This window comes from Balaenoptera musculus, chromosome 9 (assembly GCF_009873245.2).
Source record: "Balaenoptera musculus isolate JJ_BM4_2016_0621 chromosome 9, mBalMus1.pri.v3, whole genome shotgun sequence".
Lineage (NCBI taxonomy): Eukaryota > Metazoa > Chordata > Mammalia > Artiodactyla > Balaenopteridae > Balaenoptera > Balaenoptera musculus.
Window position 1 is genome coordinate 767,897 of NC_045793.1, and position 21,593 is coordinate 789,489.

The 21,593-nt window shown below is 57.5% G+C and overlaps 1 protein-coding gene across 1 annotated transcript in view; it reads left to right on the top strand.

Moving 5' to 3' along the window:
* PTPRN2 (protein tyrosine phosphatase receptor type N2) overlaps positions 1-21,593 on the top strand; it is a 717,039-nt gene that overhangs the window by 287,625 nt on the left and 407,821 nt on the right. The window contains exons 10-11 of the mRNA XM_036863887.1: positions 9,222-9,308; positions 14,267-14,346. Coding sequence (XP_036719782.1) covers positions 9,222-9,308; positions 14,267-14,346 — 167 coding nt within the window. The remainder of the gene's footprint in view (positions 1-9,221; positions 9,309-14,266; positions 14,347-21,593) is intronic.

Consider the following 21,593-nt stretch of genomic DNA (forward strand, 5'->3'; position numbering starts at 1 on the left):
GACGTTTCCACGCCAGCCCTGCCCCTGCAGGACCCCTCCCAGGTCTCCCCGCATCCCCTCCATCCTTCCTCCGCAGGAGAGCGCTCCGTAACCTAAACCTGACCGTGTCATTCTGTCCCCGACGACGACGGCCTTGCCCAGGCCTGGGCCCTGCGGCTCCATCTCCCTCCGCAGCCTGCTTCCTTTCTGCCCTGGAATGTGTGGGGTCCTGACAGGAGGCCTTGGGTTTGCTCCTCGCCCAGCACGCTCAGATGTCACCTCCTCCAGGCAGCTCTCCTTGGTCAGGGTTCCTCCTCCAGGGCGCCGCCCTCCCCTCAGAACCTTACCTAGGGGTGGAATGATACACCCTGTGGGGTTCTTCCGCTTCTAGCAGGGGCCGCATCAGCGTTTGCTCAGCTGCGTCCCAGCCCCTGAGGCCCCTGGCTCCTCGGAAGGCGCTGGTGGTCTGCGGTGCTTTCCTTCCCTCTCGCACCCTTGACAGCCCCCCACCCGCTTTCCCTGCACGCGTCCCTCCCTTCCTGATGTAGCCCCAGTGCTGCCGTAAGATCGTGCAAGCTCCCCGGGTTGATGCCCTCACTCCTCCACCCCGCTGCTGTCACCGACCTCAGGACCCCGCCCTCCAGCCACGCCCGGGCTCTCACGTTCATGGTTCTGAATCTCTCTGGGAAAACACTCACTCCTCAGGGCGGCTGGGATGGGCTTCTCTATGGAGACCCCCTCTGGATCTGTTGACTTAGTTGCACACCATGCCTTCACACAGACATCATGCTTCTTGTGACGGCTGCTCTGTCCGTCTTGGACCCCCAGCGCCAGACGGGCACTGGGGGTGCTGGGGGAGTAAGTGACAGGGTGAGAAGGGACTTCCGGAAGCTGAGGTCTCCGCTCAAGGGTCAGCCTGCTCGGGGAGGGCTTTGCGGAAATTCTAGGAGAATGGATGTAACTGATGTGAGAGTCCTTCCCGAGGCACTTTGAGGATCCGATGGTAACAGAAACCCAAAGTCACAGAATTGAGTCTTTAAAAGCACCAGTGACAAGGCTTTTGCCTCTAAACAGAGGTTCTACTTAGAAAGCCCTCCCAGGGTCAGTTCACAGCCCTACATCTGCATCCTCAGTGCTGATTTAAGGGAGCCTGGGGCTCGCGAGGATAACGTGCCGGTGGCCGCGCTCCAGGGGCCTGGGCGGTGTCCCCATGGCCTCGGCTCGAGGGCCTGGGCATCCCGGGTGACGAGATGCAGCCACGGGGTCCCCTGTCCAACAGGCTTCCCTGGCTGTCAGTTTCGTATTTTTCACGGGGCAGCAGATTTGTGTTTGCTTTTCCCTATGCAGAATTTTGAACACACACAAGAGCAAGATACTGACCCAGGCCCAGTGACCCAGACAGCCCAGGCCGGTCACACCCCACCTACTTGCAGCTCTCCTCCTCCTTCGAAACAAATCCGTTATACTGTCTTAGAAGCATTTCATGAAATATCTTTAAAATAGAGAGATTCTTTCTTTTTAACATAGCGTAACGCCATATCACACCTACAAAGGACCCCAAATCCCTTAATATCATCAAGTCTCATCAAATATGTAGTCTGTGTTCAAATTTCCAGTTGTCACATCAGTGTCAGAACTTTGTTTTCGTTTATTAGCTTGTTGACTCGGGATCCAAATAAGGCGACACCTTGTGGGTGGCTCTTTGGTCTGTGATGGCTTGGAATCTGCGGGCTCACGTTTGCTGAGGTTATAGAGCCGTGTTGGATTTTGATGTCTGCTATTGGCTGGAATTCTAGAACTGGAGGATATTTCACATTTGCCTGGCCTCTAACCATGGCGGTAGACGAAGTGAGAAAATGCCATAAAAGTGCAAATATGATGGGTGTTGAAAACAATTTCAGTGCCTCTCTGGCCCAACGCCTTCCAGGTCAGCTTGGCCATGTCTAGCTGCCCAGAAGGTGCCAGAAGGAACGATGATGCCAGGGGACCCTTTTGGTCTCTGACTGTGAGCCCCCTTCCCGCATGGGATCCTTCTGCTGCAGCAAAGGGGGAGATGTGTTGTTGGTGGGCGGCGCCGGGAGGGGAAGGAAGCCCAGCCCACGCGGAGCAGACCTAGAGCCTGGCCCTGCAGCCTCTCTCTGCCGCATGGTTGTCCTCAGAGGCCGCCTCCTACCGGCTGGTTCTACAGCTCAGCCTGGGAGTGCGGAACGTAGGAGGGTCTGGGGACGTGGGGACTCTGCTCGCTTAGCCATGAAGACCTGTACCTGTATGTGTGTGTCTGCACCTGCACCTGTGCGGATACCTACGTCTGTACACCTACATCTGTGTCGTCTGCTTAGGTCTTTGTCAGCTGTATCTGTGTACCTACATCTACACCTACACCTACATTTATCTGTGTCTACGTCCATATCTGTGTCTGCATGTCTACACCTACAGGTACACCTACACTCATATCTATACCTACATCTGTACCTCTGTACATCTCACATCTGCGTCATCTATTTATGTCTGTATCTGTCTGTCTACATCTACAGCTACACCTAACCTATACCTACACCTATATATCTATACCTACATCTGTACATCTGTACATCTACATCTGTGTCATCTATTTATGTCTATATCTATCTGTCTACATCTACAGCTACACCTAACCTATACCTACACCTATATATCTATACCTACATCTGTATCATCTACATCTACATCCATATCTGTATCTACGCAGCCCACCAGCTGCTTTGCTGTTGGATTTCCATAATCATCGGGGAAGCTTAGCTTTTTGTCTTCAACGATGCCCTGAAATTCTACAGTAATCCGATCCACAGACCTTCATACCTTAACACCTGCAATTGATTTTTTGCAAAATGTCATCTGTGTTATAAATGGGCCAAGACTTGAATCTGTCAAAAGGTAAGCAGTTTAAATTCCACTCCTACATAAGAAGGAGTAGGAAAGAGGGAGAAAAATATGAAAAGATGGGATTTGCCCTGCTGTCAAAATAGTAGTAAGTCTGCAAGTGAATAATGAAGCCAGAGGGAAAAGGAAAAATGGAAAAAAACACCAGTATCCAGAGGAGACTCAGTTGAGGCATATAGGCTTACGTAGAATGATGACTTTAAAAAGTTTTACTGGAAGCGCTAGCTGTGGATACTGGTTACGTCGGAGCTGGTTTCAGGCTTCAGATGAGCTTGCAGGGCCCCTGCTTGGAGCTCAGCAGGGGCAGGCGGGCGGAGCCGCACAAGCAAAGGCCCCGCCGGTGTCAGGAGGCGCGTGGGCACCTGAGGGGCTGAGATGAGGCTGCAGGGCGGGCAGTGAGCGGTGAGGTCTTCCCCAGCAGACGTAGGACGGCCCTGCAGGCGCCAGCGGTGGGTGGCGAGCTCAGAGTCCGCTCTCCTGGATCCTCTGCTGCCCGTGGAGGAGGGATAAGGGGGCCTGCAGTGGACGGAGGGGACCGGCCAGTGGGCATGCTGGCCGTCAGCACCGTGCCCACCTCGCTCTCTGTGCCACGGGCGGCGTCTGTGCTGCGACCTGGGCTGGACTGAAATCTGAGTTCGGCAGTTGCACCTCGACTGCCGGGGTGAGGAGTCTGCCCTGGCGAGGTCTGGGGTCAGCCTCCGGGGCCCGGGCGTGGGATGGGGGAGCCAGCAGAGGGCCACCCGCTGCTTCTCGCTGCAGGGCTGAGCTGGCGGAGGCCGTGTGTCCCGAGGAGGCTCGGTGGAGGATCCCCACGTGTGGGTGCCGCTGGAGGTTAGGGCCGCAGGAGGGGCGGGGAGGAGAGTCAGGAGAGGGGCTCCCGGGGGAGATGTTCCCTCCCTCCCCCCACTCCTTCCGGACCCTGATCCGCGCTCCGCCACATGGGACACATGGCGTGTCTGGGTCGCATGGAGTGTCTTGGAAGCAGGTGAGAATGACCATCTCAAGAGATGTAGGAAAAGCCTTTGACAAAATTCAACTTCCTTTTATGATGAAAACTCTCAACAAAGCGGGCATAGCGGGAACTTACCTCAACGTAAAAAGGCCATGTATGACAAACCCACAGGTCACATCATACTCAATGGTGAAAAGCTGAAGGCCTTTTCTCTTAGATTGTGCTACTGTTGACTTTTGCTTTGTGGTTACCATGAGGCTTACATAAAACATATTTACAAGTCTCTTTTGAGTGGATAGCAACTTAACTTTGAATGCATACAAAAGCTTTACTTTTTTATGTTTTTGGTGTCAATGCACTTTTTATAAAGGTGACACTCTAAGACGTTGTATACTTAGATTTGTATTAAGCGGTTGGCAAATTTTTTTTTTCCTGGAGAATAAAATTGTTTTAGAGAATATATTTATTCAAATATATTATGGAGAACATATTTGTTAAAATTTTGAATATATTTATGTTGAGAAGCACAGTCTCATCTTGATGTTAAAAAATGCCAAGTTGTTAGCAGACAACAGTTTTTTATCTATTTATGATTTACCTGTGAAGAGTAGATGGTTGTTAGCAGTTTTTAATAAGAGTAATTCAGGGTTGTCAGAGACTCGGGGTGAATTTGCCTGTGCTCTGCAATGCTGGGGAGCTCAGCCCTCACGGGAGCTCAGTGTGTCTGCCCAGATTGTCATAGGCTCACTTGCTCACGCTCTGCAAAACGGGGCCTTCATTCGACTCCTGTGGGAAAACGGTGGTGCGAGGCTGGAGTTGGGACCTTGAATCACTGTGGTGCCTGCAGCATCGTCCTCGTCAGAAGCGTCACCTCTCTGCACCGGGGAGAATTCCTGTGGGTTAGCAAAAACTTTAACTACCTTACAGGATTATTTAAAAAGGTAAACATCATTATTTGTTATAATGATGGGTACGGATAACTAGAATAATTGGTGAATCCCGTGAAAATCTCATTTTATTGATTTCAAGTATCATCTCATCAAAAAGATTTCTATCAAGGTTGACTCGTTTTCATTTTGTGATCCATCACTCATTTGGTTCCCAGCCTTTGGTGAATTTTCAAATAAATAAACGTTCACAGTGAGGCAGTGAAGCAGCAGAAGCCCAGCCGGCTCTTGGACGCAGAGTCCCAGGCGTGAACGTGCGGCTGGCGGGAGCATCCAGCCCCGTCGCCGCGTCCCGTTCTCAGCTTGCTTTCACGTGTCTCGTAAGTAAGAGACGATAGCGCTTGGAAAAGTAAGACCTGAAGAGGTTATGGGTGCAGACGCTCTTCAGTCTGGTTGGGCTAAAATCCAAGCAGAGGTGCAGCAGTCGGGGGGCTCACCCCACAGTCGGGAAGCCGACATCCCAGTGTTAACTTGACATTTTCCGTTTCCATCTTTCTTTGGGGATTTACTAGCACGCTCTCGGGCAAGGCATTTAATTTCCCGAGTCTCAGTTTGCATCTCTCTCAAGTGAGGTTAGTACGGGACCTTCCTCCCAGGTCTGTTGTGAGCAGTGAGTGAGATAATTTCCATGGAGTCACGCACAGCCGAGGGCGGAGGGACGCCTTCCAGAAGTTTGCACTAGTCCTAATCTTTCTGACTCTTACGCCGTTTTCACTAGTCTTTATTTTCGGGGTGGCCTCCGAAGCTCCTTCATCACCTCCTCATTTTGGCCCCTTCCTCTGGTCCAGCAGTGACTGAGGACGCCGTGGCCATCGTGGGGCTGTGCGTGTGGCCATCAGGCTCTCCTGAGCGTGGGGCGCGGCCGCCCCTCAGCGGGCTTCCATTGAGGTCAGGATGCGGACGCAGTCCATTGCCCCTGTTTGGCTGACTTAGTGGCTCCCAGCAGCAGCCGTGTTTAACTCGGTTAAACAGCAGGAACGTGTGGCTTCAGAAAGGAAGTGCCTTAGTGAGGAGGCCCGGCCCAGCTGTCGACGGGAAATCCTTCCTGCCGCTGACGACCAGGCGGGCAGAGGACCCCACGGCCGCTGCTGGCTCTGACCTCGGGCTGCTAAAAGCGCCCCCATCGCTCTCTTCCAGGCGGTGCTGGGCGTCCAGGTAATCAGGGTGGCAGCTGTCACAGGCGGGCCCATGAAATTGCACATGCTGTAACCGTCCATTGACTTTTGAAATGAACTCCAACTGCTTTCTAAGGAAGTTCAGACCATGAAGTGACAGCTGATGGCCACATAGTTTAAAAATAAAACAGAAATAACTGCGTGCTCGTTTTGAGTGAAATCAGCACCCTCTCGTGTGTCCGACTTGCACAAGAATGGAGCCGCTGTTGTCCTGAGCCATTTGCCCTGCCTGCCCGGAGCCGGGACAGCGAGATGGGAGGGGCTGACGGGGTCACCGCGCGGCTCTGGTCGTCGAGGCGTCTCCTTGGAGAGCGAGCCGGCCTCTGAAAACATTCTGGGCTGGCGAACTTCATCATTATCTTCAAGGCTGTTTTAGATAATCTTGTGATGGAGGAAAGTGTTCAGTTTCTGGGCTGTGAGGGTGGAAGAAGGTAGGGCCAGGAGGCTCACGGTGGGCCTGACATCCACGACGGAGGCGCCGGGCTCCGCATCGCCTTACGTTACCCCTTGTTGAAGACAAGCAAGGAAACGGGGTTCGTGGAATCTCGTAGCAACCTGGTTGGGAAGTTGGTTTGTGTCTGGCAGGGGCATACGCTTTGGAGAGAAAAAACAAGATAAGAGCTGGTCACACCCTCAGCAAGCCTGCAGCTTGTGCACAGAGACAAGACCGAAACACACGAAATCCTCAGAGACCTTTGAAAATAAGTGGCGTGCTGGGTGGTTTTGAGTCAACGTGCAGAGGGAGGTTCAGGGAAAGGAGGGAGCCTCGTGGCCTTAGGGGTGAGAGCTGGTGAGGCCTGCTTGGTGGCCAGGAGCCGGGGAAGGGGGGACAGGACCCTGTCTTCCTGACGCCGGGCTGTGGGACTCGTCCCCCCTCTGATGTGGCGGGATTTCTCCTGTGCACTGAGCTGGCACTGTGGTCAGCACCGGATGGCTCCCTCGAGACCTGTCCCCGGCACCAGGGCACAGGTGCCCGCGGGGCTGCCGTGAAGCCAGGCCTGTCCCCACACGAGCTCGGGGTCCCAGCAGACTTCATGTAGATGCAGACGCGCTCGAGCACCAGGCTGGCTGAGGAACAGACGGACCTGACCTGCAGCTCCTGGCAGGGAGGGTTCCGAGTGGACTCCTTTCCCGGTTGGCAGCTGACCTCCTGGCGGGGCTGAGATGCCAGCTCTGAGAGGTGTGCCTGGGATTCCGTGAGTAAGGGGACGGGGTAAAAGGGCCCGTGTCTGCACCACATGCACACACACCTCTTTAAAAACATTCTTATTTTAAAACCTCATAACGTGAAAGCCTCTGGAGAGCGTGTTTGGGAGGTTTGGGGGATGCGTCCACCCTTGATGGGAGGGTCCCCAGCCCTGAGGGCTACTTACTCAGGAAGCAGGATGGTGGGGGGCAGCCCCTCAGTTGCAGACCGGGACCAACCTCTCCTTCCTCACCTTACGAAGAACGGCTTGGAGGCTGGAGAGAGAGTTTGGAGTCCCCATTAGGGGTGTGGCGAGCGGGCCTGGCACAGTCAGTAAAAGTGGCGCCACCGGCAGCAACCGGTGTCCCACCCAAGAATCACATTCCAGCTCCTTCGCTGGGCTGGCGGCCCCGTCTCCCCCTAGAGAAGAGGTGGGTGTAGCGTGAGGCGCCGCCGTGGGCGGCGTGGCTCCCAGCCCAGACCTGCCGCCAGCTCGCGGTGGGACTGGCTGATGGCAGCCGCCTGAGCGGTTCCTCCACTGGGTGACAGCGTCTTCCGAGGGACGCGGCGGTCAGCCTGGGAATCTCGGAGCAGTCGCCCCCAGTCCCGTCACTGCGCCTGCTTCTCTGCCTCTCCTCCGGGCGCAGAGACGTCTGGAATCCTCCCCTGACGCCAGCCGACCTCACAGCCCGTGTCGACGTGTCTACGCGGGGATTCGGCCTCTACCCTTCCCGAGGCGTCCCCCTCGCCCCTGGTCTCGCTCACCTGCTAGTCGCTGCTGCCCGCACACCTGAACCATCTCAGCAGGCTGCAGGGCCTGCCCGGCACCCACCTCCACGGCCCCCGCCTCTGGGAGCCCCCTTGGTTCCTTCTCGTGCCCTGTGCCCCCGCTGGCTCTTAGAGTCACGCGGTCCTGGGACAGCCCATCGGGCACCTCCTGCATGTTCACCGCCCTCCACTCACAGGGTGCTGCCAGGGCTCCTGCCGCCCTCTGCGGGGGGCGAGGGGGCTTGGCACCTGGGTCCTCGCGGTCGTCCCCCGGGCGTGTCTGTGTCCCGACCTCCTCTTGCCATGGGGACCCCAGTGCTGGTGGATGAGGAACCGCCTGATGACCTCACAGACCCTGTTTCCGCGTGAGACCACATTCTGAGGTTCCGGGTTTAGGACGTGAAGGTGTGAATTTTCGGTGACACAGTTCAACCCCCAACGACACAATCCCTTTCTCTTGTTGGTGACTTTGTTGCTTGTGTCCCCACTTGGATATAAACCCCAAGAAGCAGCTCAGTGTTTGTTGCTGAATTTCCCGGGCAGCGCCCGGCACCCCGTGGCTTTCTTGCACATTTGCTGAATGAATGAATGAATGAATGATAGGCTGGGACGAAAACCCTGGCTGTCGACGGTGCTCACGTAACCGCAGGCGAGTTCTCCTCTGAAGGGCTCTGAAGGGCTTTCACGGGCAGCGCCTGGGGTGCGAGACAGGCTGGGCTCAGGGACCTGAGTCACGCGCGCTGCTGGAGGAGCCCCCCTGGGGGCGCTGGCCTTGCTGGGGGTCCGAGGCTCCGTGCTGCAGCACGTGAGCCCCTTTGGGGAGTTGCTGCTGCTGGGCTGCCCGGCCATCCTTAAAAGTGTGACTTTTCAGTATCCTCGCTAGCGCATAACTCATTTTAGAAGTGAATCCGGATCCATTTAAAGACATGCGTTTGCTCCGTACGTTTGACGCCCCTCCTGAACTTGGATTCCCGGCCTCCGCTCCTCCACCCCCCCCCCATCTCCACCCCTGTCCCCCGCCCCCCGGCTGAGATGAACCACTTGCCGGTTCCTGGGCCCATCACGCTCCCCTAACAACCCCATTCGCATTGTACTCTTGGTCTATTGCTGGAAAATGCAGGTGATTCATCACGGCTGGGGAGGCCTCTGCCCCCCCCCGGTGCCTGCAGCCCAGCCCTGATGTGACAGGGGCACAGCCAGGGCAGTTCTCCGAGCAGGGCGGGAGGGCGGGCTGCGGGGGTCCCTGATCCTCGGGTGTGACAAGCCCACCGCGTAACCCTGTGCTCTCCCCGCAGCCCGCTGAGCCCAGAGAAGGGGACGGAGGTGCTGGAGGACGTGGCGCGTCTCCTGGACATGCCGGCGGGTGTCTTCTCGGACATCGCGTGAGTGTGGGCGGGGCCCTGGGCGTCTTCTCCGTCTGGTGGGTCCACCGTGAGCTTGTGGGGTTTGCTAATTGTGTCACAGAGAAACTGGTGAGGGAAGAAGAGGAAGGAAGGGTCCAGTGGGGTTCAGGTTGGTTCTGTAAGCGCAGCTGAAACCCGAGCGTCCTCAGAAGGACTATAATCCCCTGAAAGAACCCCGCCCCAGGCTTCAGGTCTCCCCGCTGCACCAGGAACCACCCGGGAGGCTCTAGACCGTCGGGACGGCCTGGCGCCCGCAGGCGAGCCAGGGCCCCGGGGATGGTGCCCCAGCTAATGAGGCTCTTCTGGCAGCTCTGCGCACGTGGTGGCCCACGGGGACAGTTATGGCTACACAAGTGTTTACCGAGCGCTGAGTGCCCGGGTGGAGTGGAGAGCAGGCGGGGGTCCTGCTCTGGGGAGCTGAGCTTCCAGCAGAGGTGGACACGTAGACAGAGCCGGAGAAGGTCAAGCGCCTTCCGTCCTGTCCCTGCGAACAGAGGCATGAGGCCAAGAGGGAGGAACCTGGGGCAGGAGACCCCACCCACGTGGGGGAGGGACGTTTACATGGGAGGGTCATGCGGCCGTCGGAGCCCGGCCGGGAGCCCAGGTGGCCTTTGTCCCAGTGCTGGAGCCACCGCGGATGTTCTCCAGGAAAGTGTCTTTCCAGCCGCACGGAGAACGAACTACAGGGGACCCAAGCGGAGCCCAGGTGCCGTGGGGCCGCTGAGGTCTCCAGTGACAGGCCGTGGCCTCGGAGAAGGAGGGGCGGTGGGAGGGGCGGGTGTGAGACGAGTCACCCGCTGGTAGAGGGTCCATTTCTGTGTTCCGTTAAGCTGCATGCAGGCCCCCAAAGCCACTTGTATTCCCACCTGTAACGTCAAGGGTCCCTTACAGCTGTCCTGTGTCAAATCGCATTGACTGGCTGTGCGTCCGGCAGCGCTCCTGTGTGCAGGACCTCCAGGAGGGTCTGCTCATCAGACTCAGGCCCTGGAGTGGGAGGGCCTCACGCAGCCCAGCGGGGAGCCGCTCCTGCTGACCGGGGCCACGTCCACAGGCCCTTTGGCCCCGTCACGGTCTCCGTGTGGCCCAGTAAGCAGGGCAGACGGCCTGAGCCGGAGGTCCCGACTGTTCCCTTCAAAGAGGAGGAGGGGGTCCCTGGAGCTTCCTGCCCCGTGTCTGGCTCCCGTGGGCAACTCCCCTGGGCCGCTCACACCACTGGGTCCCCACGGGCTTGGCCACTGAGGACCCAGCTCAGGTCCAGTGGTCCCTGCTGCATGTCTGCAAAGCACGCCTGGCACACTGACCGCACGGCGTGGGTGCGTGTTACACACATGCATGACGGAATGAGTGATGGACCCCAGTGACACTGCACCCCTTCCTCTGTAGAGGGGGCATTGAATGTGGCCCAGGGCTGAGGGAGGGAGGAAGGGAGTGGGCGCCTCCTTCATCAAAGGCAGGAACCTCATGCGAGAACTCCAAGGCCTCACGTACCAGGCAGAGGGGTCCTGAGGCAGGAGCTTCCAGGAGCAGCTGGTGGCCTGCGGCACGAGGAGCCCGTCCTCGCGGCTCAGAAGTATCACCCGAATCAGCTCTAGAGTGGGGCTCCTCAGGCCCACGCGGGGCTGTGTTGATTGAACCTTCATTATCTTCCTTCAGCAAAACCCTCCGTGGTGACCAGGCAGCAGGCGGAAGGCAGAGGCCCCAGCCCCAGGCTGTTTCCTGGAGACGTGCCCTCTGCTGCCCCGCTGCCGCCCCTTGTTTCTTAGAAACCTTCCAGATGGGATGGAGGCCGGGGCTGCCCCCCCCCACTGCTGCCACGGTGGGGTTTGAGGGAGGGTTGGAGAGGAAAGGGAGCTGTGGGAAGTGGCGTCAGTCCTGGGGGGCTCCAGTGCGGGGGGCTCGGGCCTGGGGGGCTTCAGGAGACGCTGCCTAACCTGCCTGGCGCCCCCTGTGGCCCCTCTCCTGGGTCTGCTCCTCACTCCTCGGCTCTGTCCCTCCAGACACGCTACCTCCAGGTTTGGAGACTCTGGGGACACAGGGGTGTCCTGGGGGGCTTTCCAGCCTCGGAAGCTGGGCCGGTTCCCAGACCAGCTCTTTTGTAGATATCACCTGCCAGTCTCTTTCCTGCTCGGGGAACGGGGGCTTCCGACTTCCCCCGGGGCCATGCTGGACCCCGCTCTTTCAGCCTTTGGGAGTCTGGTCCAGGGCTCTCGCGTGACTAAACCCCTGAGCGGCCCTTTCCCCGCAGCCTCGCCTGGGCCTGGAGTTCCCCGTCTGCCCTCAAGTCTGCTTCTTGGTGCCCAAGCCTCGTGGGAGCCCCCGTGCTGCCCAGTTAACGCTTGTCTCGCACCTCTGGGTATTTAATGCTGTACGTGGTCTGTGGGGGGGGTGTTGCGTCCCATGCCGCACATGCATGTCCTGTGTGTCGCCCCCAGGACCCAGCACGTGAGGACGCACACCAGCTGCAGGGACTGACCTGGGGGGGGGCCTGGGGGGACGACCTCGTGGCCGGCACTGGGCTCTGCGTGCCGCGGACGCTCTCAGGGCTGGTCATCGTTGCAGGAGAGGAAAGGAGTCTGCCCCACAAAGCGGCACTTCCAGGACCGTCTGCGTTTTTATGGAAGTACTAGTTATGCTTAATATGTTTTGTTAATGGTTATGTAGCTGTCAAGCAAATTTCATTATTTCTTATTACATCATTAGCAGCCATTAAAACGGCATCAGCACGCTGGTGTAATTACGCCGGCAGACGCACGCCGACCGCAGCTGTGGTTTATAATCTAATCGTGGCTGTCCGGGGCGGTGCTGATTGATGCCGCTGCTCTGGGCGCTTAGTCGGGTGGGCGGCGCTGCAGGGCCTCGCGGACTCCCAGCCGCTGGGGGCCTCGGCCGAGCCTGCAGACCAGCTCAGGCAGCGCAGGCGCCAGCCGCATCCCGGGTCCCCCTTCGGATCCCCCTTCGTGAGCCCTCATGGGGCAAGAAGCGGTGTGATTTCCCTTCCGTGTGGTCGACTGCGCTGGCGAAGGGCGGTTCCTGAAGACGCAGCGGGAATTCACAGCCTGACACGGTCGCGAGGTCCTGTGCACAGGCCAGGTCAGCTGCACCCTGCCGGAGCCCGGCGAGGATGCGGCACCCCTGTCCCGTGCCCACCGCCGACCCTCCACACCTCCCTCCCCATGTGAGGACCCTTGCAGGTTTGGAGGATTCTGGAAGACGTGTTTCAGTTTCCTGGAGCAGAGTTTGTACTTATTTGCCTCCTGTCTTGTTTCCCTGGCGACTTGCCAGAACTGCCCCTGTTTTACAGCTGGGCAAACCCAGGCCTCGGAGGTTAAAAGGCTCAGCAGGGTGACAGATGGTGACACAGGATGTGGCTGTGCAGTGGAAAGTCTGCAGAGGCTTTCGCATCCCCGCTCATTAGAGCAGGTGCTGGGGAGGGGGCACCTGAGCTCACGTCGTGTTCGGCCATAAGGGGTTGGACATACCCCGTGCAGCGGGGTGACCCTTCCCTCGCTGGTGCCAGGGCCAGGGCTCGGCTGCGCAGGGGCTGGGCCGTCACAGACCAGGTGTCAGGTAGGGAGCTGGTGACGGCAACACGGACCCTCCATTCGGGGCGTGCTTTCCACGCTAGGCGGTCCCAGGGTCTCATGTGTGCATCCCAGGGACATGTGTGTGGCGTCCTGGAAGGAAGGAAGGCCCTGGTGCCCCGTCGGCCTCTCCCGCTGGTCCCGCAAGTGTTGGGGCAGGTGAACAACCCCTGTGTGCTCCGTCTTTGGGAAACCGGGGACGTCCGTGTGATCTTTAGAGAAAACCGTCGGCACCTGAGGGAAGATTAGATTTGGGGGATCCCGTGTGCCTGGAACTCTGCAGACGTAGTTTAGATTAGAAACGTCCAGAAACCACACGTGAACCCAGAGTCGTGCCGTGCGGATCTTTCATTAGTGCTCTCTGATGGTGGGTGCAGACTGCTCGTGTGAGGAAGGACTTTCTCTTAGTTTTGGAAGCAGTTGCACTCAGATGTCGTGACTCAGTCCCAGACGTAGCCCCGTCGTCCACACGCGTGTAAGGCGCCGGCGGGAAGTGTCATCACACGAGTGATCTGTAAAATAATTAACGTTCAGTTCAAGCACAAACCGGGGGGGGGCAGCGGAACCGAACATAGAGCCTGTCGTGGGGAGCCTCACTGATCACCAAGAAGAGCAGCTGCCTTGCCAGGGGCATCCTGACGGCCAGGGGCCCCTGGAAACCACGCGTCTGATGGGAAGGGCCGAGCGCACGCAGCCGCTCCCGAGCCGCCCGTGCCGTTCCGGCTCCCTCGACGCCAGCTCCTGGGGGTTGTCCGGGAGATGACAGGCCAGGAGATGCAGAGCTGGGACAGTCCTGACGAAGGTGGCCTCTCTGCCCCCCTTCAGACGAATCAGTTGTTAAAAGAGGGATGTACTTTTCAAAGTCATGTGCAACACAGTATTTAAAAAGCTTTGAAAAATTTTGACAACTCCTGTCTAGCAATCCCCTGCCAGTTATTTTTTTACTGAGTAGTTCTAAAGATTTCAATAAGTTTTTTAAACAGTTCCTTTCAAGAGAATTTTAAAAATACCCATCTCTTTCCTTTCTGCTTTTGGTTCCTGCGGCTCCCTTGGGAACAAAATACTGAAAACAGTTTCCATAACAATTTTTCTTTTTCCCTTGCAAGAATATTTGCTTGTTATTGTCGGATATTGGGGTTGATTTGAATTTTTTGTAAGAGCCCTGCCGTGTGTGTGTTAGAAAAGCGAAGCCTGTGGATAGAATTGCTGGAATCTGGGAACAGAGTCACAGTGACCCCGCAAAGCCACCCCCGCGGAGGTCGCGTGTGGAGGAGCAGCGCCTGGGGTGCGTGTAGCGTTCAGGGAAGGGGCCCGTGTGCTGAGTGGTTCTCACGCCTGTGAAACGCTCTCTTCCAGGGTCTCGGGACCAGCGGTGACCTTCAGGGTGCGCGCCAACGTCCAGAACGTGACGGCGGCGGACGCTGCGAAGGCGGCAGGTGAGGCTGCTTCCGCGCAAGCGCACGCGCCCACCCAAGCAGGGGAGGGGGGCCAGCTGCTCAGAGGACAGCCGTCTCCCCAGAACCCCGCCGCTCATCGGGTGGGGCCCGGAGGGGAGTGGCTGGCCTCCGGGGTGGGGAACGGCGACCGCACTGCTCGCTCGGATAGAAGGCGGTGTAGGGGCGGGGCTCCGGCCTCTGCGATGACCCCACGTGGACGAAACGGTGCCCTTGTGCTTTGAGGCTTTCCGTCCCGTCCCAGCCGAGCAGCTCATACGGGCTTCACCATGTCCACCTGGCGCACGAGAGCACGGGACGAAGGTCTGAGTAGCCCCGTGCTTGGCCTCGGCGTCCCTCTTAGAGCCTAGCCCGTCACTCGCTCACGCATTTTGAGATCTTCTGGGGGGTCCCAGCGTGTGGTTGGTGTTTGCTACTGAATGAAAAACGCAAAGCGCAGAATGTGGGGTGTGTACGAAGCCTGCTTTCCCCTGCACCCCACGTTTGTTTTCAGCTACTGAAAGCTTGTGTAAAACGTACAGTCCTTCCGCCCGGTGAGAAAAACGTAGGAAACATAACAGAACCTGAGCCTGACGGTTTCCAGTAACTCAGTGGGAAGGACTCTCGTGCTTTACGGTCGTTTGTAAGCGCCGCGGCTGGATGCACCGACCCAGACGCAGCAGAAAATGACTCTTGGTTTCAGCCAGTCCTGCATGTGGCTAAATACGTGAACTGCTTTTAATGAGACTTACATCTTCACCCCAGTGTACAGTGCAGCACGGTATTTTGGCTGAGTTAGAGGTCTGGACGTTTAGTTCTCGTCAACTGAGGTGTCATCTTATGGCGTCTGTTAACTTAAAGTTTCTTTATCCAGTGACGGTAAACAGGGCATAAAAATAGCTGTAACACCCTATTTGGTGGAACAAACTATAGGTCTTCTCTATTTTGGTTGCTGTTGGCTTTTCCTTGTAGGATATTTTGGTGCCCTTAGGAGCTCTGATTTGCTGAAAGGAATGATTTGGGGAACAGAATTTTTGGTTAAAGAAGAATTCCTTGCGGAGTTGTACTACTTCCCAGAAACCTGGCAGCTCTAAGCCTGTGGAGAGCTGACGCGCACGCCCCCAGCCCACGTGCCTCCCAGGCTTCATTTCACTGTAAGGGGTGGAGCTCGGGGTCCAGCTGAGCGGAGCAGCCTAGTGGGTCCCGGAGAAAGGAAGTCAGCAGATTCCATTCTAAACACTCTGCGGGCTGAAAAGGAGCGGAATTCCGTGTTAATGGCTTCGCTCTGTGTGACCACGGGCTCTCTTTCCCTGCACAGCACCCGTTTTATGGTCCTCGTCCCTCAGCATAAGAGATTATTGAATATATTTAAGACCAAATCAGTTATCAGTTTTTTACCCAGAAATGCATTAACAATTGTTCCATAATTGGCAATTCATCCCAGTACTGGGAAGTAATACTTTCAAAATTGGATTTGCTGGAACTTAAGGATGCTGTCAATGGAATAAAAAGGAATGAAGTCTTTTTATCTTTGAGAATTGTGACAATATATTCATGACAATGGCATTTCATTTATTTTATTGCTTTCTGTGGGAAATAAGGTTGATTATTTGAAGTCTGGTTCCTTGGTCATTTTAAATGTGTTCATGTCAGGTACCGAGGGGGAAATTGCACATGCAGTTTGAGTGTCGTATCAACAACCCTCTAAATACTCAAATTTCTGAATTACATTTTCGTGAACCAGCGTAGCTGTGCCAGCCAGGGTGTTTCTTGCTTGTGCAAAATGGATAACATACGTGCATAGTTTAAAAACTTCGTTTCTTTTGTATTTTAAATAATTTCATGATGTTATGGATGTACCTGACGCTATACAGGGAAAGGATTACGGAGAAGAGTCTGTGACCGTAGGATCTGAGCGTTTGGCGGCAGAAATACCAAACTGTAGTGGCACCTCGACCCCGGCCACCTTGAGGGCGTGTTTGCTGCCACCAGGAGAAGCAGCCTCCTCCAGCGCGGGGTCCACGTAGAGGTGGACGTGACCCGGTGTTATCAGGAAGAGTTTGAACTTAGAAGGACGTTTTGTGGCTCCAGTTTTAGAAGATGATGTGGAATCTTACTGGCGTTGTTGCGGCAGTGTGGGCGGGGCCGGCGGGATGGGCTGCGTGCAGACCGCACAGCCTTCCGCCCGCGTGTCGGCGCCCCTGCAGATCCCGGGACCGTTTGCCCTTGGTTCTCGCCGTGGGGCTTCCTGGTGCTGCGCTGTGCGCCCCTCTTGTTACCAACGAGGGGAGACGTGACCCTGTGATGGAGTTCAGAGGGCATTTCCTGTGCCTATTCTGCACAGCATGGTACAGAACTTAATGAAGAGTCGTGTAGCTGATGACACGTCTGTCCCCACCAGACATGGTCCGTGTTTGTCCTGAAAGGTGGATGCAGTGGGTTTCCTTATATGGGTGGTTCTTTCCTGGCATTAATTAGTGAACTTGGGCGTGGACGTCAGGCGTGAGTGAACAGTGGTTCCCAGGAGACACTTCCTGCGTTCAGAGCACACAGAGAAAACTGGTGGTTACGTTCAGTCTTCGTGGCCACGTCATCTAGTCAAATTGAGCAGGACGGAAAAATCCTTTTTTCACTCTTCATTTTCTCGGTCGCTTATCCTGAAGTAGCGTATTTCTAACCCGTGTGTGCGTCTCCCTTCAGGGAGGATGTGCTTGATCGCCTTTAGAGGAAGCACACGCTTTGCTCCCCACGCCCCGCAGAGACGCCTGCCCCGTGGCCTCCGGGTCCGTGGCCTCTTGCATGCGCTGCGCGGCCCCTCCTGCCCTGAGATCGGCCGTGTCTGCCACCCTCCCGGGGGGCCTTCTCAGCCTCGGCTCCTCTTTGCTGGGGTGTCTGACTCATGCCTGTCCAGCAGGTGATGGGCCTGGCTCAGCGGTTTGTCTCCCTTGGATCTTAGCACCACCAGCTGCGTCCTGTCTAATCCAAGCTCTGGCCTCAGCACTCGGCTTCCATTCTTCCTCTGGGCTCATTTCAAGTAACACACGTGATTTTAAATCCCAGCATCTCCCGTTCAGAGAACGATGCCTTTAAACCCTGTCGGGTGCGGGCCCAGGGCTGGGAACCGGGACAGCGGGACACCAAGACCCACCCCGGACCGTGAGCTCTGCCCAGCCTCCGGGTGAAGGGGGCAGGCATGTCCTTCTGCAGAGTGCGATGCCGTCGCTCCTGGGAGAACGGAGTGACCCCTGCTGTGATGCCCATGGAGTGCAGCCGTCTGGACGGCCGACCAGGCTTCTCCCTGACGGGAGCAGCGCGCGAGGCCCAGGCCCCAGGGGCATCTGCAGAGCCCGGCCTTCGGAGGAGGGGACGCCTCGCCTGGGTGCTTGTCGGGGGGCTCTGAGGACCAGCGTGGGTGCCAGGTGGGCTGGAGGCGAGAAGGGGGCCGTGCAAGGGCAGCCACGGGGCCGGGCGGGGCCGGCAGCTTGACTCACCCGACTCAACTCGGGGCGGGGCCGGCAGCTTGACTCTCACCCGACTCAACTCGGGGCGGGGCCTTTGGGTCCATGAGAAGGGCTCAGCGAGTTCATGGCGGCTTGTGGGGCCAGCGCTGCCTTCCTGACACCCAAGGGGCTTGGCCAGTGGCCCAGGTGCCCACACCTGCACGAGGAATCCCGGAGCGAGGAGGCTGCTGGCCCGGGGGGGGGAGGGGCTCCTCGCTGCAGCGCCAGCCGCGCACACAGGTTCCCCCGACGGCGCGGCCTGCTTGCCGTGGGCACCCCCTCTGTTCTCGCCTGGGACGCAGCGCCTGGACCTGTGAGTGTGGGCAGGCAACTGTGCGTGTAGGTGCCCGAAACCGGGTTTGCGCCCAGTGTGCTTTCACTGTGATTAAGAGACCGGAATAAATGCTAGAGGGACCGGTGAGCCCTGGAGCTGGAAAGAAGGCTGTGCTTTTTCAGCGAGACCGAGGAGGATGCCTGGGAAATGCTCGCTCAGTGCAGCCGCTAGGAAACCGTGCTCTTCTGCCGGGGAGTGGGACGCCCGTCAAAAGCTGGTGGAAGCCAAAGCCTGCGGGGACTCTCATCTTCTCCAAGGCGTAACGTGAGAGAATCAGAGGAGTTTTTAGGTAAAAGCGACGTCGGGGTTCCTCCTGATTCGTGCCTTGTGACACAGATGAGAAACACGGGCCGGAGCGGCGGTGGCCTCGTGGTGGGACGCGGGGAGCCCGCGGGGCCCGCTGACCTGCCCGTGGCAGCAGGCGGTGAGTGGCCTGGTCTCAGCTCTCCAGGCAGTTCTGGCGCGGTCGCCTCGCAGCCTCGGGCAGGTTCCAGGTCGAGGGCCCATGAAGCCTGGCTGAACCTCGGGGGGTCACCGGCGACGGGCAGGGGGCCCTGCAGGGTCAGCTCACCTGCCCCTCCCAGTTCAGCAGGCGGGTTGGCGGACGCGGCGCCCGAGGATTGAAGCGGGAAGATGGGCAGCAGAGGGAACCGGCCGGGGGTCTGGGGACTCGGCAAGGGTCTCGGACTCCAACAGGGCGATTCCGGGAAAGAAACTGAATAATTTTCCAGCTCTGTCTGTCGTGTATCCTGTGTTGTTACCTGGAAGGGACGAGCTTGCTTTATTTCGCTGAATGGATAGACTGTGTGTTTCCAAAGCGAAGCGCGCGACAGAGGCCCGTCCTCCTGCTGGCCGTCGGATGCACCCTCCATGTCTGCCGTCCAGGAACGAGGCTCATCTGGGCCGGGGGTCACCATGGCCGAGTGAACGTCCCCCCCCAACCGCAGAGGGAGTGTGGCCTGGAGCCCCTGCTTTAGCGGGTGCTTGTGCTTTTCCTGAGGATGAGAAAGGAGTCTAAAGACAGAGCCGCGGTCCTCATGCCTGTTCGGAAGGAAGCAGGGGTGGTGACGGCTTCATCCTGGATGGATTCGCGACCAGCTGCAGAACACACGTCGGGTGGAAAGATGCTACTGGAAAAAATGAATCTATTAACAGTCAAAACACGTTGTCATTTGGGGGATATTTCAGTTTTTGGAGAACTCAGCTCAAGAAGTTCCTGTGATAACGGCTGGGGCTGCTTCCTCTTCATACTTACGTGAAGACAGAATCTGCTTCTGTTCGGATAGACTTGGAGACCTGTCTGCAGACGAATCTCTTGTCTCATCCTCGGTCCCAGAAAGGTATTTTCTGGCTTCTTTTGGGCACCCCCTCCCACTGCTACAGCCCCCAGCAGAGTGGACGGGAGGCTGAGACCAGGCGTTTTCAGGGCACGGGCCTCACTTTCCTCCTGGCATCTGGCTGGCTGCCCCGGAGTTGGATGCAGTCCAGAGCCGAGGGCTGTTCGTGGGCACCTGTCAGTGTCAGAACCAAACGCCGACACGATGCGATCCTGCAAAGGCAGAGTCGGGGTCGAACCAGAGTCGGGACGGGAGTGGAGTCCAGAGCTTGGGGGTCCTGGGGGGCCAGACCCACGCGGGTTCTGGAAGCTGTCAGCATTGGCCGGGGCTGGGCGCGCGAGGGTGGAAATGTGGACCCGGGCTGGCCTGCTTACACCCTGGCCAAACACGAGTGCAGAACCGGGGAGTGGGAAGGGGCCGGCTTAGCTTCGAGGTGTCCACGCCAAGGACTTCTGCGTTCTGTTGTCTCTGGGGTCGAGGCGTCTCATGGAGCTGCTTTTAGTCGAGGCCAGTTTCCCACTTACCAGTCGTTGGTTGGTACCAACGCAGGGCGGCCAAGTGCCAGGCCCTGTGCCGGCAGTGGGGATGCTGGGGTGACGGAACAGAGGCTGGGCTCTGGTGAAGGTGCGGCCCAGCGGGGGAGACGGAGGAGGAGGACGTAAATATGCAGCGCGATGTAGTATGGCGCAGCATGGGGCATGTGACGTACTCTCTAGTGTAGTCCAGCAAGATGCCAGGTAATGCAGTGTCGCATCGCGTGCACTGTCACATGATATAATTTTGTCATTACGTAATTATCTGATATTACCTGACATTGTATAGTACGTGATATAGCATGACGTGGTGTGTGGTATGTTATAGCATAGCGTTATATGTAGCAGTACAATGTAACATGCTGTAAGACAGTACACTGTACGATAGTGTACTGTACCTCACATCACCTCAGGGAACGTGGAGTGGTCTGAAGGGAAACCAGGCAGGGCGTGGGCGCTGGACGGGTCGGGACGGGAGCTGGTTTAGATGGTGGCCAGACAAGGCCCCGAGCGGCCATGGAGACAGAAGCCGAGGCTGCCGGCAGCTAGGCCTCCGCGTACGAGCAGTGGGGTGTCTGCGTCTCTGGGTTGGGGCCCTGGATCTGGGAGTTGGCGACACGATGCCCAGCACATCCTTGGAGTCTGTTTGTGGTTGTCAAGGTGGGTTTTGTAGTCTCACGCTTACAAGCCCCGTTGCCTTCCTTCCTTCTCCTTCCCTCTTCCCGCTCTGTGCTGGTGCCCGGAGTCACAGAGAACCAGACAGAACAGGTCTTGTCCTCTCCAGGCCTGGTGTCTGCTGGAAAGAGAGACATTGTGGCCCAGACAGCCTGAGGAGGCAGGGAGGGCTTCCTGGAGGAGGCGTCTCCAGGAGCACTGGGGTTCACGAGGGGGAGTGATGGGCTCAGACCTGCAGTTTTTTTTTTTAAATTAATTAATTAATTAATTAATTAATTATGGCTGTGTTGGGTCTTCGTTTCTGTGCGAGGGTTTTCTCTAGTTGTGGCAAGTGGGGGCCACTCTTCATCGCGGTGCGCGGACCTCTCATTATCACGGCCTCTCTTGTTGTGGAGCACAGGCTCCAGACGCGCAGGCTCAGTAATTGTGGCTCACGGGCCTAGTTGCTCCGCGGCATGTGGGATCTTCCCAGACCAGGGCTCGAACCCATGTCCCCTGCATTGGCAGGCAGATTCTCAACCACTGCGCCACCAGGGAAGCCCAGACCTGCAGTTTTAATTGTGATACATGACACTTCTGAAAGCTCCCGGCTTCAGCTCGAGGGATGTATGGGGAGACGAGGTGCACTAGAGGTGTTTGTGTGGTCCAGAGGGACATGCGTCACAGATGGGGACATGGTGATGTCGTGGGTGAGGTCACAGGGGCCCTGGGGACACGTCTACTGGACCTGGTGTATGATGACGGTGCTGGGTGTGCGAGAAGCATCCAGGCTGAGGGCACCAGGTTTTCTGGCTGGGTCACCCGGGCAGAGGGGTGTTTGCCGGCCAGTGGGGGAGACAGGAAGTACTCAGGACAGGACGACGTGTTATGG